The sequence below is a fragment of the Aspergillus lucknowensis genome (genome assembly GCF_044049455.1).
Source record: "Aspergillus lucknowensis strain CBS 449.75 chromosome Unknown BJX67scaffold_22, whole genome shotgun sequence".
Lineage (NCBI taxonomy): Eukaryota > Fungi > Ascomycota > Eurotiomycetes > Eurotiales > Aspergillaceae > Aspergillus > Aspergillus lucknowensis.
In genome coordinates, this window is record NW_027263566.1 from 98,064 (window position 1) to 111,860 (window position 13,797).

General features: G+C 50.5%; 7 protein-coding genes across 7 annotated transcripts; 3 read left to right on the forward strand and 4 right to left on the reverse strand.

Annotated features, from left to right (window-relative positions):
• Positions 1 to 228: 228 nt before the first annotated feature.
• Positions 229 to 2,763, reverse strand: BJX67DRAFT_116981 (ABC1 kinase family protein). The gene is made up of 3 exons (XM_071024383.1): positions 1,957 to 2,763; positions 558 to 1,900; positions 229 to 461 (listed from the first exon to the last, which is right to left on the reverse strand). The coding sequence occupies exons 1-3, from the start codon at positions 2,497 to 2,499 to the stop codon at positions 284 to 286; spliced, it is 2,064 nt and encodes a 687-aa protein (XP_070885802.1). The 5' UTR covers positions 2,500 to 2,763; the 3' UTR covers positions 229 to 283.
• Positions 2,764 to 3,031: 268 nt separating this feature from the next.
• On the forward strand, positions 3,032 to 4,315 carry BJX67DRAFT_381462 (uncharacterized protein; the record flags this gene model as incomplete). Its single annotated transcript, XM_071033024.1, has 2 exons — positions 3,032 to 3,352; positions 3,404 to 4,315. 2 exons carry the CDS (start codon positions 3,032 to 3,034, stop codon positions 4,313 to 4,315), a joined length of 1,233 nt encoding a protein of 410 aa, XP_070885803.1.
• A 113-nt stretch (positions 4,316 to 4,428) lies between these two features.
• BJX67DRAFT_116979 (putative GTP binding protein) lies at positions 4,429 to 7,037 on the reverse strand. Its single transcript, XM_071024382.1, has 6 exons — positions 6,514 to 7,037; positions 6,329 to 6,463; positions 6,147 to 6,266; positions 5,963 to 6,097; positions 4,695 to 5,911; positions 4,429 to 4,629 (listed from the first exon to the last, which is right to left on the reverse strand). The coding sequence occupies exons 1-6, from the start codon at positions 6,854 to 6,856 to the stop codon at positions 4,543 to 4,545; spliced, it is 2,037 nt and encodes a 678-aa protein (XP_070885804.1). The 5' UTR covers positions 6,857 to 7,037; the 3' UTR covers positions 4,429 to 4,542.
• A 310-nt stretch (positions 7,038 to 7,347) lies between these two features.
• Positions 7,348 to 8,147, forward strand: BJX67DRAFT_354100 (dolichol-phosphate mannosyltransferase subunit 3). Its single transcript, XM_071029180.1, has 3 exons — positions 7,348 to 7,591; positions 7,658 to 7,726; positions 7,805 to 8,147. Exons 1-3 carry the CDS (start codon positions 7,544 to 7,546, stop codon positions 7,964 to 7,966), a joined length of 279 nt encoding a protein of 92 aa, XP_070885805.1. The 5' UTR covers positions 7,348 to 7,543; the 3' UTR covers positions 7,967 to 8,147.
• BJX67DRAFT_354106 (xanthine phosphoribosyltransferase) lies at positions 8,148 to 9,635 on the reverse strand. Its single transcript, XM_071029181.1, has 5 exons — positions 9,447 to 9,635; positions 9,153 to 9,259; positions 8,772 to 9,084; positions 8,579 to 8,691; positions 8,148 to 8,518 (listed from the first exon to the last, which is right to left on the reverse strand). Exons 1-5 carry the CDS (start codon positions 9,477 to 9,479, stop codon positions 8,470 to 8,472), a joined length of 615 nt encoding a protein of 204 aa, XP_070885806.1. The 5' UTR covers positions 9,480 to 9,635; the 3' UTR covers positions 8,148 to 8,469.
• Positions 9,636 to 9,831: 196 nt separating this feature from the next.
• On the reverse strand, positions 9,832 to 11,996 carry BJX67DRAFT_354112 (putative C4-dicarboxylate transporter/malic acid transport protein). The gene is made up of 4 exons (XM_071029182.1): positions 11,148 to 11,996; positions 10,772 to 11,087; positions 10,306 to 10,716; positions 9,832 to 10,257 (listed from the first exon to the last, which is right to left on the reverse strand). The coding sequence occupies exons 1-4, from the start codon at positions 11,488 to 11,490 to the stop codon at positions 9,900 to 9,902; spliced, it is 1,428 nt and encodes a 475-aa protein (XP_070885807.1). The 5' UTR covers positions 11,491 to 11,996; the 3' UTR covers positions 9,832 to 9,899.
• Positions 11,997 to 12,009: 13 nt separating this feature from the next.
• BJX67DRAFT_117133 (SDR family oxidoreductase) lies at positions 12,010 to 13,753 on the forward strand. The gene is made up of 6 exons (XM_071024384.1): positions 12,010 to 12,203; positions 12,267 to 12,491; positions 12,547 to 12,554; positions 12,621 to 12,772; positions 12,860 to 12,954; positions 13,007 to 13,753. The coding sequence occupies exons 1-6, from the start codon at positions 12,160 to 12,162 to the stop codon at positions 13,374 to 13,376; spliced, it is 894 nt and encodes a 297-aa protein (XP_070885808.1). The 5' UTR covers positions 12,010 to 12,159; the 3' UTR covers positions 13,377 to 13,753.
• The last annotated feature ends 44 nt before the right edge of the window (positions 13,754 to 13,797 follow it).

Consider the following 13,797-nt stretch of genomic DNA (forward strand, 5'->3'; position numbering starts at 1 on the left):
TCCGGAAAGGCGGAGGCTAATTCTTGCGATGATGGCTCAATCAACAATGTCGAAATACGAAGTGGGCTATTCCGTGCCACCTCCAAGTTTATGACTTGCTGCTCTGGCGCTACCCAATTTGAAAAAGAGTGTATTTCTATGTGTACTCTGCGGACGGAAAGTGTTCAACGATAGAGCTTGTACAGATATACATATGGGGCATGATGTCTGCGTCCAAGTATACAAGGCCACGAGGGGAGTATGGGTCTTAAGATATAGCGGTGTCGTATGTTCTGGTCGTAATCTAGATATTAGGAGATAGTAGGTCGTATTTGACGCATTGTTCCACACTTTCGATACTTGCCTGGAGGAGACCACGCGCCTCGAGTCCGACCCAAACGCGGAGCATCGAAGTGTCGCCTGACCGGACTGTTTTCAAAAATGTCTTGTTGGACCCAAGCTTTCGGAGGATTGGGAGAGCACTATGATAGAATAGGTTAGCTGCCGGAAATGTCAAAAGAGAATGAAAAGATCGGTGGTGTCTAGATTTCTGTGAGGGGTGGGAGGGCACGGTTTACCTCTTGAAAAGATCAAGGTTGGGATCCATGCTCCGGCCTATGCCCTCAAGAAGGAGAATTGAAATAACGACATTCACGAAGTCGCCCTCCAGGCGGACATGATGACGACGGACCATGGATAGTACCTCGCTCAGGACGTCGCCGATCTTTATGTTTCCGAGGGCAAATGTCCGGGACTTGACGCCGAGGACGAGATGCTGCATCCTCAGGGCGAAGATGTCCGGGTCAATGACTTCTTCAGGTTGCCGGCATCGCTCAACCATAAGCTCTCCTGCGCGGTGGCCGTCAAATTCGGCGACGGCTCGGAAGAGGTCAAGGAAGTTTCTGCGGTTGATATCATCAAGCTGTGTTACGAGCCCTGTGTCGATGAAGATGAGTTGTGGCCGGTAGCCCTCTGTGTTAAGCTCATTCAGAGCGCTTTCCCACTCGTGCGGATTATTTGCATGTGGTTGCAATCGCGCAAGTACAGCTTCTGCTACATCAACTTCCGCTACGGTTGGCGCATCGGATGCACGGGTATGGTTGTGGAGCGAGAGATCGAGCTCACTAGGCTGATAGAAGCGAACCATGATGTTCCCCGGGTGCAAGTCAGCATGGACGAAGTTGTCAATCAAGAGCATGTGAAGGAAAGCGTCCAATCCTTCATTTGCAATTTCATGCTGGTATACGCCGCCTCCTTTCTCCAAAAATGTCGACAAAGGGATTCCCTGGGCAAACTCTTCAACAAGAACCTCACGGGTGCTGTAGTCCAGATAGGGGTATGGAAACCAAGCTGTCGTGCGAGATCTAAACTCCTCACGGAAAATCTTGAGGTTCGACGCTTCAATGCGAAGATCGAGTTGAAGCTTCATCATTTCGCCAAATTGGGCGACTTCGTCGGGGAAAGATAGCCAGTGCATAGTCGGAATTGCGTTTATCAAGGAAGCAAAGAAGGACATAATTCGCAGATCCCTGCGAATCAACCGCTCTACGCGGGGGTGCAGGACTTTGACCGCAACGTATGATGAAGGAACTCGCTGAGGAGTGCTCTTCACCAAGACATCGACGTTCTTTCGAAGCTTGTTCCCTAAGCCCTGAGGCCTCGAAGTACGCTCATTGTCCGCAAGATTGGCCAGATTCGGCTTGAGTTTCGCCTTGTACACCTGTGCGATAGCGCCTACTCCTAGGGGCTGCTCGTTGAACTCTTCAAAGATATCCTCGAAGGGCATTCCACGAAAAGCTTTCCTTATGATCCTCTTGGTGTCGCGCAAAGAGTGTGCAGGGGCATGTGAATGGAGGGAGGCCATGGTGCTACACATCTCCGGAGGGAAGATGTCAGTTCGCGAGGCGGCCCATTGCCCAAGCTGATGGCGGCGTTAGATCGGCGGGTTGATACGATTCATGCTTCATTCGGGCATACCTTGATGAAGGCAGGACCTGCCCGCTCCATTGACCTCACGAGGAAGCGATACCACCATAGGGTGCCTGTTCGAGCCCCATTGTGATCTTGGATCCGCCTTCCAAGCCATATTGAAGGAGCCGTCAGGATGACCGGTAGGAATATGGCGACCAAATGAACGAAGCGGAAACCCGTAGCTATCGTGTCATAAACGTAGTATACCCAGTAAGCCAGGACCGGGCTTCCGAGCCCTAATAAGCCTTCTGTCTTTTCCAAAACGTCTTCTTTGATCTCCTGGCGCGAAGCTTCCAGCATTATCTTCTCCCCCGTTTTACCATCTTCCTCTGTCCCCGCCAATTTCAAAAACGCCCCGGGAGCCAGGGCCGCGATAAGCACAGTCCTCAGCCTCGGGGGCCGGGCCTGACGGGTCGGACGTGTACGTTGCAGACATGGCGACGGACGTGTGAAGCGGGAGGTTGGCGACAGAGAGAGGCGGGAAACGAGCTGTGGACTTCTACCAAAAAAAGTCGCATGAAATCGGCGAAACGGGAGGGATATCCTCATATTCTCACGCGTAAAGTCATTGATGCCATGGGGGAAAAGAAAATTTGGGGGGGGAAGAAGCGAAAGCCGTCGGGATCTCTGGCGATGTCAGTGGGCGATTGGGATTCGCATGTGGCCACGACGTCATCGGCTTTCCTTTCTCAACAGCCTCTTGACCTGAATTGACTCGATTCGATTCGATTTAAAGAGTACTACTCCAGAATACAACAACCACTCCAAAGCTGATCGCCATTCCGAACACCACTGCGTTGCTCTCGACGACCGCTCTTCCCAGCCACTCCCGAGAGATGGCGCGTTGACAGATCCGGCACGCTCACATTCCATTTCGCTTGCAGGATTGACAATCTGATGAAGCTCTCGAAGATCGTTCTGTTGAGGTATGCAACCGGAAATCAACAGAGCGTCTTGACCGACTGCCCTGCGTTCGCCCTGCCTTCATCATGGCTCGATTTAATGGAGTTGGGGCCATCCCAGAAGCAATGCTTATCCTCGACGCACTTATTCTCAACAAGAGCTTCGGTTATGAGACATGATGGGCCGTCTTCGCGATGTCGAGTCGGTCGCTGAACTCAACGATGGGCCCTCACAGTGTCAGTCCTGGACTAGCATCATTGTCTGGTGTGCTATTAGCTACTGCTGCATGTTTTCCATCTTCATTGGTGTCTGCTGTCCAGACCTTTCGCTCCTTAGGCTGCAACTACTCCCGCTGTTTGTCTCTGGGAGCTCACCTGCTCTTTTCTATGCCTTCTCGCAGAGCCCTAGGCACTTCAGAAAACCAAAGAGCTTGGAAATTGTTGCATTGGTGCCTTTTCGTCACAAGCATGAGACGGAAATCCTGGATTGCTACCTGCTGGTAAGTTCATACCCCATTAATTTGCTGGCTTATCTGCTGACTCAATTCAAGGGAAATCTTGCCGCCAATGGAGGCTTCCTTGACCGGGTAATTTTTATCCCACAGACGACTGACACAGAAAGCCTGGCATGGCTTACAACCACGGTTGAGGGAACCTCGTCATATTCTGTCACAAACCGGAGCGATTTTCCACTCGAAACCTCTGATTGGGGAGTGGACGCGCTTTTCGTATGGATTGATGGCGCCGTATTCCTAGAAGACCATACAATCCCGACGATGGTCAAAACCAAATTAGACCACCCTGACTCGCTGATTGTTTCGGCCAATGTTGTCAACCAGGGGGCTCTTGAAAGACTTCACAGCCACCCTTCCGTTACTTTCCCGTATCTCCCAGGACGACAGCTTCCGCAATCTAGAGCTTACCCTGAAAGCTGGCGTGCTTCAGCTCTCCTGTCTTGGAGAGGGTTGGTAGATTCCCCGGCCCTAAAAGCGTTCACTCTGCCGCTCAAAGAGCACTATCTGCCTCCCACCGATTTTGAGGCATTCGATCACACGCCTATTGGCAAGTCAGTTTATTCAGATGGCGGACCAGGTTGGGACGATTGGACGGTGAAGGCACAACAACATTATTCCTTCCTACACCACCTCGAACTCGGCGACTTAAATCGCTACAAGTTCCCTATGTGGGCCAACCCGACGGCACCCATCAGTACGCACTTCTTCTGTTTTATGGGTGACGATGCTCCCGCTGTCGGGTCGTTCGTTCGGCAGAATGACGTACACGACGGAACAGCCAAGGCTCCCGAGAATGAGAACGGTAGAGGGAAGGATATCATCATAGACGGCAAGGGACTTGTTGCTCACTATTCATCTGGACATGGCTTGGAGGGACTTAAAGGTACAGACGTGCTCCAGAAATACCGCTCATACGCGCGAGAAAAGGTCTGCCCCAAGACACTTTGATATCAGGACTTGGGTGAATTATGAGAAAACGTAAATAGAGCAATGGGGACTCCCCAATTGAGGCGTCGCTATATGGATACACTATATCAGATCTTCGTAGGTGGCGCTGCACGTTTCATCGTCGTCAATTGGCAAAATATTCAGATGCATATATAGGGCGTATCTATTACTGTAATCCGAATATCTCACGAAGGTGCTCCCAAGCTGCACCTGATCAGCCAAGGCACTCAGTTACTCCGCTTAAGATACTTCGAGACGTGGCTGCCCATCAGCTCTCTCATGCTAGATTTCCTTGAACCGTCAAGCGTCTCGGGCTATAGAAGAATTTGTGAGTCTCACGCAACAACGGGAGCGGGTTCATAGTAAACAAACAACTTACATCGTTTCTCAGAAGCTCCTGGACAAGAACGACAATATTATCGCGGTCCTTGCGCCATTGCACTTCGTCGGTTTCGTTAATGCCCGGAGAGGGCTCCTCAGAGGTCAGAGCCTGCTTAATCAAGGGAAATCCGTCAATCTTCTGAAGACAAGAGACGACCGCGTTAGCACCAGCCTTGGTAGAGGCCATAAGCGCAAGGGCAAACCACCCCTCGCTCCGGACAACGGGCCACTGTGTCTGGATGATCATAGCGCCTAGTGGAAGGGCTACGCCATCGTGGCCGGTGAACAAGGAGTCGAGAAGCGGATTAGCTTGGGCACAGTCTTGTGCACTGGACTTTGATTTGGGGACGAGCGTCCGGCAAAGGGACGCTACTATTCGTCCGATTTCCGTCTTTACCGGTGTAGAGTCGGATTTCTCGAACAAAGCTAGGAGAAGGGACAGGTAGGTTCGTTTAGTCCCGTTATCGCTGCTATCGCTCTCTTTATCCTCCAAGGGCGCATTGGCATGATCCAATAGCCGGCTGATATTATCTACAGAGGAAATGATTAGCTGTCGGGTGATGCTGGTTGCAGCAAGTTGAACTTGAGGGACGATTTCATAGCCCCATAGGCGCGAGACAGCGGGTATGATCCCGGCATCGGCTAGGTATAGCCTATTTTCACTGGCAATTGCCAGGTTCTTCAGGAAACTGAGGGCGGCATGAAGCACCGCCCCTCTGGCGTCGCTGTTGAGAATTGCTATGAGCTCTTCATGGATTTTGAGCTCCCTGACCATCGCGCTGCAGACCTCATCGGATCTTGCGAGGTTACCTAACATGATGCAGGCGCATATCTGGAGCTGGTCTTCGGTGCTGGTTAGCCAGGACTTTAAAGTCTGTGCCAGAGATGAGTCGAGGGGGTAGAGCTTTGAAAATAGCGGAAAGGCAGATATTTCTGCCAGTGCCTGATTGATCTTCAGCCGTGATCGGGCGAGGGTCTGGACATCTTCGCTCGAGTTGGCTGCGTCTGCAGACACAGAGCGCTCTAGTACCGATAGGATATCGGGGACCAATTGTCTTGCAATACAGATATTTTGGAATCTGTCATTGTTCAGATATGCCACGAGGCAATTAACAAGGCAGGAGAACGGAGTCGATGCAAGTTCAGCGACGCTATCCAGAGTAAGTGCTATCAGGAGCGATATAGTCCCATCCGGAGAATTTTCGATTCCTTGTTCTAAGGGTCATTACATTAGCAACTAGTAAAGCAGATAGAGACGGTACATACCTTGCTCGCCCACCAACTCTATCAACTCGTAGACATATTCAAGTAGGGCATCGTCGTCCCCGAATGCGCGGCCTTCAACGAGCTTCAACAAGGTATACACTATCTTGTTTGCCGCAGATTGGAACTGGGCAGGCTCTACATTGTGTCAGTGATAGGCATACGGCCAGATTGCAGGGAGTGGTACCAAAATCCATGCACATGTTATATATAACGGGTATCACAACCTGAATCAATTCAGGCCGTAGCAGATGTGGCAGAATCGCGAGGGTATAGTTACCCTTCACGACAGTTTCTCGGTTCTCGTCTAGATATGGTCCGCTTTTGTTAACTTTTGATATCCAACTCGTCAGTTGGAGCTAGACTTACCAGTATCAGCGCAAGAGTTCCCAATTAATCTCAATGCATGGAGAATTAGGCTACTTTCAGTAACCTCCTTTGAGGCTACCAGCCGAAGAAAGAAGTCTAGGATTCCCGCCCGACCATACACAAGTCGGAGAGATGCTAGGAACAGATCAGCAACGCAAACCGAAAGTCATGGGAGGAGAACCTACGGTTTCTACTCCCGTTCGCGAGAGCTTCTGTAGCATGTACCAAGTACTGGGACTGGCAATTCCATAATTTGGATAAGGTGCTCGGCACGCTCTCAAAATTTGCTGCTTCACATGTTGGCTCTGTATTTTTCAGCGCATCCTCCACCGAGTGCAGAAGGGCTTCTTGCTCATCGGCGGGCAACGACTCAGCCTGAGGTGGCTCTAAAGCGGGTGGCCATTGTGCTGATGCGGAGAATATCTCGCTGAGTGAAGGACACGACAACACTTCCGCCTTCAGAATCTGGGAGCCTCGAAGCTCATCAGCGGTAGTTCGGGTTGCATTCCCATCGATTTCGATGCTCATTTTGCTCTAGCACTATCCCCGCGCGGTGGCGGGGAGGAGTCCAAGCGGAAGATGATTCTGGACGTTTAGCCCCGTAGGGTGTAAAAGGAGCGGGTTCTAGAGGGCAAGTAAGAGACCAACGCGTGTGCCCACTACTTTGGGTCTGCTGCAACGTCCAGGCACACACAGTCTGTTCAGCCGCAGAGGGTTGATATGAAAAGATGATATCAAACAGGTTGGGGTTGCAGACATAGTTGAGATTGCGGCCTGAGGCGACAAACCCGCCGCAAAACTGGTGGGTGTATTCAAGTTGTATTGAGGTATCAAACTAAATGAAGGAATCTTTGTGTGGGTTTGGGGCAGCGAAGATAGAATATCCAGTGGATAATATAATTATGCATCTGAATTAACTATCATTGCCCTTTTAAGAAGGTATAACAGTGACCTCCCTGCCATCTTCGCTCATAAAGCGTGCAGCTGTATTCTTTGATACATCCTCCATACAGCCACCTCCGCGGCCAGGGAAACCAAACTGGAGTTGTCCGTCTGAATGAGCTCCTCCTCCTCCAGTCCCGAATATTTCCTGGCAATCTGCCCTCCACTTCCAATTCGCTTTGGCCCCAACATCCCCTTTGCTTTTACATTACTTTCCCGTGTTAATCTTTCTTTACTCGCCCTAATCGCCATTGCCCTCAAAACGTCCTCACAATGACACGCGCCCAGCAGACCCTCTCCGTCGTCCTCCTCGTCTCCTCCGTACGCCATACACTCTCCCATCCTATTGCGTCTCCGCTTGATAATCAAGCAACTAACCTACCTCAGCTCTACCTCTCTCTCTACCTCGGCCTTATACCCCTTAACGAAACCGTCCAGCGAGAAATTATCCCCGTCGTACGTCTCCCCTCCCCGTATACCAAGTCACCCATCCATCCCAATTTCTGACTCGGCTAACATTGGTCCGCTTCATAGCTCCCCTTCTACGCACTCATATCATTCGGATGCTACCTCCTCGGCCGTCTGGGCACAGCGATCTTTAGTTTCAACGACGTGCCCGAGGCGCACGAGGCACTGCAAGCAGAAATCGAGCAGGCCAAGGCTGAACTCCGCAAGGCGAACGTTGACGTTGATTAAGCTGTCCTTATATTCGACTCCGTATTTTTTACTTCTATAATAATAGCTCGATGGGCGCTTTTTAGTGGTAGGTGGCGGTAGTAGAAGGAAGAGGTCGCTCTGTACGATATACTGAAACGTCAGGAGACTCTGTCTTTGTGCGCGATTACTTTAGCCTAATTCATTCTAGTAAAACGAGATTTAGATCCCAAGCGTCGCCGAATTCGCGGCATCGCGTCCACAATATGGAGGTCCAATATTTTCTCACTTGGCTAACGAGCTGTCTAATCTTCTTCGGAGACGAATTTGCGTGTGAGAAGAGCTAGAGTAAGTTGCTTTTATCTATTAGATTTCATCAAGAACACCGTTTATAACATGTCGTCCAAGACAGTTGGCTCACTCAGCCAAAATGCAATCCTTTGCGCAGCGGAATCGGGGCTAATACGAATTGGTAGCAAACGCGAGATATTGTGAAAGGTATAAGGGTGAAGCAACAACATGGGACAAAAGGCTAGCCGAGGCAATTAAACGAGTGGGTTGGCCTTAGCCAAGGCGTCGTGCTCATCGATATCCCTTGAACCCAGTCAAAATCCAAGACCATGCGGAATATATAAGCAAACAAGGAGGACTTACTTAGCTTCCCAAGGGTAGCAGATCCAGACATCTTCTATGGTGACTGCAGCATGGTATCGACCCGACTCCATCATGTCCGTAGGTAGTTGCCCCTTCTTCGTCTTATCCTTGTTCTGTTCAGACCATTAGCATCGGGGCTCCATATCCACTATACAAGAGACCCATAAGCGGGGCGAGCTGGAAAGCGACATACGTGTAGTACGAAGACGGAAAAACTCGTCTTCTCGCCTTCCCGACCAAGCTGCTTCTGCGCAATCTCAACATCCTTCTGCAGTTCCCGAACGGCATATTCCAACGTTGTCCGTGTGTCATCGACTTCATCAACAATGAGAATGTTCTTGCCAATCAAGTTGGCCATTTCAAGAGAGCTCAGGTCTAGCCATTGAGTGCGAGTGACTTTGGTTCCGGGGACTTCCTCTGGGTCACCACGTCCGAGATCCTCATAAAGCGATAGCCCAATAGCTTGGATGGGGATGTTTGGCTCGCCGGGACGCTTCAAGAACGATCTAAGTAGGGAAGGGGCAGGCGGGTCAGATCATTCCTGTTTCCTGGGTTATGTTTGTGTCCCACCTACCGGAGGATGCGAGCAGGGACATAACCTCCTCCACCAATAGCGATCATCAAGTTAGGATGAAAATCATTCAGGATGCGGTCAGCGGAAGATTGGCAAAGCTTGTGGACCTACAAAAGACAGGCTGTGTTAGACAACTGATTCAACTCTGTGAACCCTGGCGAGTCTCAAACTGCGAGTCAAAATCCAAGTGGAACCGTGCGTACGGGGAAGTCATGCAGATGTATGACTCCTGCAGTGTCTGCACCTTGCAGAGCGAGGCAGTCCGAAGAGTCTGGGGATCTCCAGTGAACATACCTGATTGTACGTGACATACACTTTTTGTGGCATGTTGGGCGATAAGGAGCCGCAGAATCGAGCGATAAGGACAAGAGACAGACAAGATATTTAGGTAAAACCAGCGTTTGCGGCCGTGGATTCTTCGTCGGGAGAAATATCTGGGAGGAAAATGTAGAACAATAAGCAAAAGAGAATGAAGAAGAGAGCACACGCGCGGAAAGGAAAAGGGAAAAAAAAAAAAAAAGCTCCCCGGACAAGGTTCCATGTGGTGGTCTTCCCGCCACATGGATTGGGCCGTCCCAATCTTCCAGTGGGGCTGCGCTTCCCCAGCATCGGAGGGTGCCGACTCTATACCCCGGAGTACAGTTCCATGTCCGCGGGTGGCAGACACATGTGTCCTATATGGTAGCCCCCGGGTGTCTCATGAGATTCTCAATTTCTATATGCAACACGTGGCATTTTTCCTATTAGCTACTCCGTTAAGTTGGGCGTATCTTCGTCAAGGGTGTCGGGTCTCATCTCCCTGATCTCAAACCCACCCTCATCTTTATCTTCTCCCTTTTGCGGCCAAAGGATATGTCGGAGAACAATGGCACGAATCATCATATAGACAACAAACGCATACATCAACAGAAGCGGGATAACCATAACACACCCTATGATCAGAATTGGCTTGCATGAAAATGCATGGCCAATGGCAAATGTTGATGTGATCAAAGCAGTGTTCGGAAAAACAAATGAGAACCATCCCATCGAGAAGATCATCCGTCCGGGGCCAATTGCCGATAGATGTGCAAAACTCGCAATGAAGAAAAAAAAGATTGCTAGACTAGCAAGGCGTTAGCGCTGAAGCAAACGGATATCATAGGTGCTATACCCCCAGAGCCATAAGGCGGCAAAATTCACAACGATTTTCATCACACTCGCGGCCAAGGCACCATCGCCCATAAAGTCATCGGGAAAGCACCTGTCCGCCTCAGCAGCCATAGTCACGATGCCCGCGACTGTGAAAGCACTTGGGCCAACAGAGACAAACATCCCTGGACGAATGTTCTCTCTGGGAAGCTTTTGAGACATCAGACGATAGATGAATGCTGAATACACCATCAGTGACACCAGGAACCCCACTCCCTGAATTGTTGTACCCCCGATAATGATTGGCACCGTCCGAGGAGCTTCCAGTTTGGAGCTTAGAAGTCCCGCGTGAGAGCCAATTATCAGCATGGGATAGGCCGGGAAAATCCATATCGGCGTCATTTGGGCAATTGTAAACGTCTGTGTTGACCACCTACAATAGTTTAGCCTTCCTGTCCGCCCAAGGGCCGTTTGGCTGCGTAACTCACAGTAGAAGGTATATACCAGCAGAGGATATGACGGCTAGAGCAGCATCAACCCAGAACAGAATACCAACAGCGCTTGTGAGCCACGGGCCGGTATTGTCAGTGCCATATTGCGAAACATTAATGAGTATAGTGCCGAAGGAGACTACTGACGCCGGAACAAACAGTGATTCCGTGGGATGCAAGAACGATGCTTTGAAAGTATATGGAAACAAGTAGAATCTGGTGAGTAGTAAAGCCCATATTGCGAAGTAAAAAGCAATATTCAAGAGAAAAAAGATGATACCAATGGTATCCAAGCCTCGAAATCTATAAGGGACTATACAACAGTCAAGAACCGCACCTAGAAACAGCAAGAAAGGGCCAGGACGATGCTTACTGTGATATATCACGTTGGCAATCCCGCCAGTGGCCATCGTCAGAGTGAAGAATGCCCAAGTGAAGTGACGTATCCGTTTCTTCCAATTGAGCTTCCCCGTCGTGGCTTCAGATATGGACCTGGATAGTGTTATATCCAGCCCATTTCGCGGACGATAGGTAGGGCTATGCAAAGACTCCAGGGCTGACGAATGTGCCTCGCGCACGCGTGAGCCTGTCGGCTGAAGCGAAGACCCAAGAGACTTTGACAAATCTTGTTCCGTATCCTCAATAGTCGGAGTACGGTAGCCTTCCGCGGGCGTTCTCATGTGCCTGGAAGGTGGGGGAAGTTCAAGATGCATCATCACGAATATCAGGGCAAATTGACTTGGACTATGTGAGTCTCACCGACCATCCTTCAGCTTCCTCTCACTGTCACAGGACACTTGAGCCGTCGCGAGGGGACAGGCAAAAGCTGCAAGCAATTATCGGATATCGACTGGTGGGAGCCACGGCAAAGCCTGCGAGCCCCGCTTGGTCTGCTGAGCTTCACGCCAATAACAATCTTGCAAATGGGATTGACTTGACCGGAAGCCGGCAGCAGCAACTGGGATGAACAAGAGGGTTTCATAGCTCGTCGGAAATCCAGCGTCGGCAGACGGTGACGACATGTTTGATGCATGAGGCGCGTCTCCGTCATTTAGAGCTCCTATGAAGTTCTCGTCGTTGCTTTTCAGAAGGCTTTGATGGGAGTGGACAGCCATGTGGGTGGGTGTGAATCCCAACCTTGGAAGTTTCAAGTTTCGTCACCGTTCGATAAGGAAAACTGATTCGTTCCTCGAAGCGTCTTCCATCCCCACTCAAACTCAAGCTCCCCCCGCCAAGACTTGGGCAGAGTGCCGAGGCTCGTCCGAGGGCTTTCAGTGGTATCCATGAGATGCTTTTCGGGGGATCTGTTTTAGCTAGCTGAATAACATCGAGCTCGGTCCCTGCCCTTTCAGAAATCATTGATCCTTCTTGTTTGGCTTTTCGCCATGTCCACGAGTGATGACAATCGGAAGTCTGTGCTCATCACTGGGTAAGCTTCTTCTTCGGTCCTATCAATGAACTGCTACTGAGCGTTGCCCATTCTCTGACGCAGTTGCTCTCCTGGGGGGATTGGAAACGCTCTTGCTCGCGAGTTCCATAGACATGGCCTGCGTGTTTTCGCAACAGCGCGAGATGCGAGATCTCTTGAAGATCTCGCAGTTTTGGGGGTTGAAACCCTGAGCTTGACGGTGGACGATGAAGAAAGCGTCCACCTATGCTTTGCAGAAATAAAGAGGCGGCTGGACGACAATGGGTTGGATTATCTGGTGAATAATGCGTGAGCCGCTGCTTTCCAAGAGAGATGTACCTATATGAGGCTGACTGTTCCTTAGAGGTCGCAGTATGTTCTCCTAGGGGGCCGTCGAGTTTGGTCAGTAGGGACACCGCGTCACTCACTGATTGGCAGATTATACGGTTCCTGCTTTGGAAGTAGATCTCTCGGAGGTCCGTTCAACCTTTGAGACAAACTTTATCGCCGTGGTCTCCATTTGCAAGACCTTTGCCCCGTTGCTCATCAGGGCCAAAGGTACAATAGTGCAGATTGGCTCAGTTGCAGGGGTGAGTATCAGGCCTCCACTTCCCCGCTGCTGTTATCATATATCACGACGGTGAACAGACTGATAATCTGCTTACCCCCTCCTCTAGGTTATCCCTTACGTTTTTGGATCGGTGTACAACGCATCGAAGGCTGCTCTGCACTCATACAGTGATACGCTACGAGTGGAACTGGCTCCCTTCGGGTATGCAAGCATCCTTCCTGTTTGAGTGCATTGACTAATATCATAATCCCAGTGTGAACGTCATTACAGTGGTTACCGGAGGTGTCGAATCGCGAATTGCACGGACCCAACGGACTCTGCTACCTAACTCTATCTACGCCCCAATCGACGACCAGTATACTCGTCGCGTCACACACAGCCAAGACGGGGCAATGCCCCACGCCGCATATGCCCGAAGTGTTGTCGCGCAAGTTTTGTATGGGTCTGCGCCATGGCGTTGGCTCTGGCCCTGGGCAAAGGGCCGAAAGAACTGGATTTGGGAAGGTAACAAGAGCTGGTTAGTCTGGCTCATGATGGGAGGGTGGGCTTGGACGGGACTTTCCCATGTCGTCATGGCTAGAATGTTCGGATTGAATAGATTGAAGAGGATTCTTGGGAACTAGTCAATATGGAAGCTGCAACTCGAGAGGACGCGTTGTTTCAGAGAAGCACACTCGACAATGTTGGACACGGTCGGGATTGCTCGATCGCGATTCTGCGAACAACCTATACCAAAATCCGAAGGATATCCGCAGTTTATTGTGCATTTCTGTTAGTATTATTATGCCTACAGTACTTCGAGTTGAATTACGTTGCCCGTGCCCACCGTGTAAAGTATTTGCCGTAACGACCAGTTTCAAACACCAGTTGGGAGTTTGTTTTAGCACCCAGATAAGTCGCAAAGGGTTGCTTTGATGATACAGCACACACCTCCCCCAGCTCAAGTGTGCGAAGACATCAGAGCAGGTGTCAAGAGCGCTAAACCCTTTGAACTTCTCGGGATTGAGGCTGGTAAGTTGGAGAAGTAGTGTTCCGGGATATTCG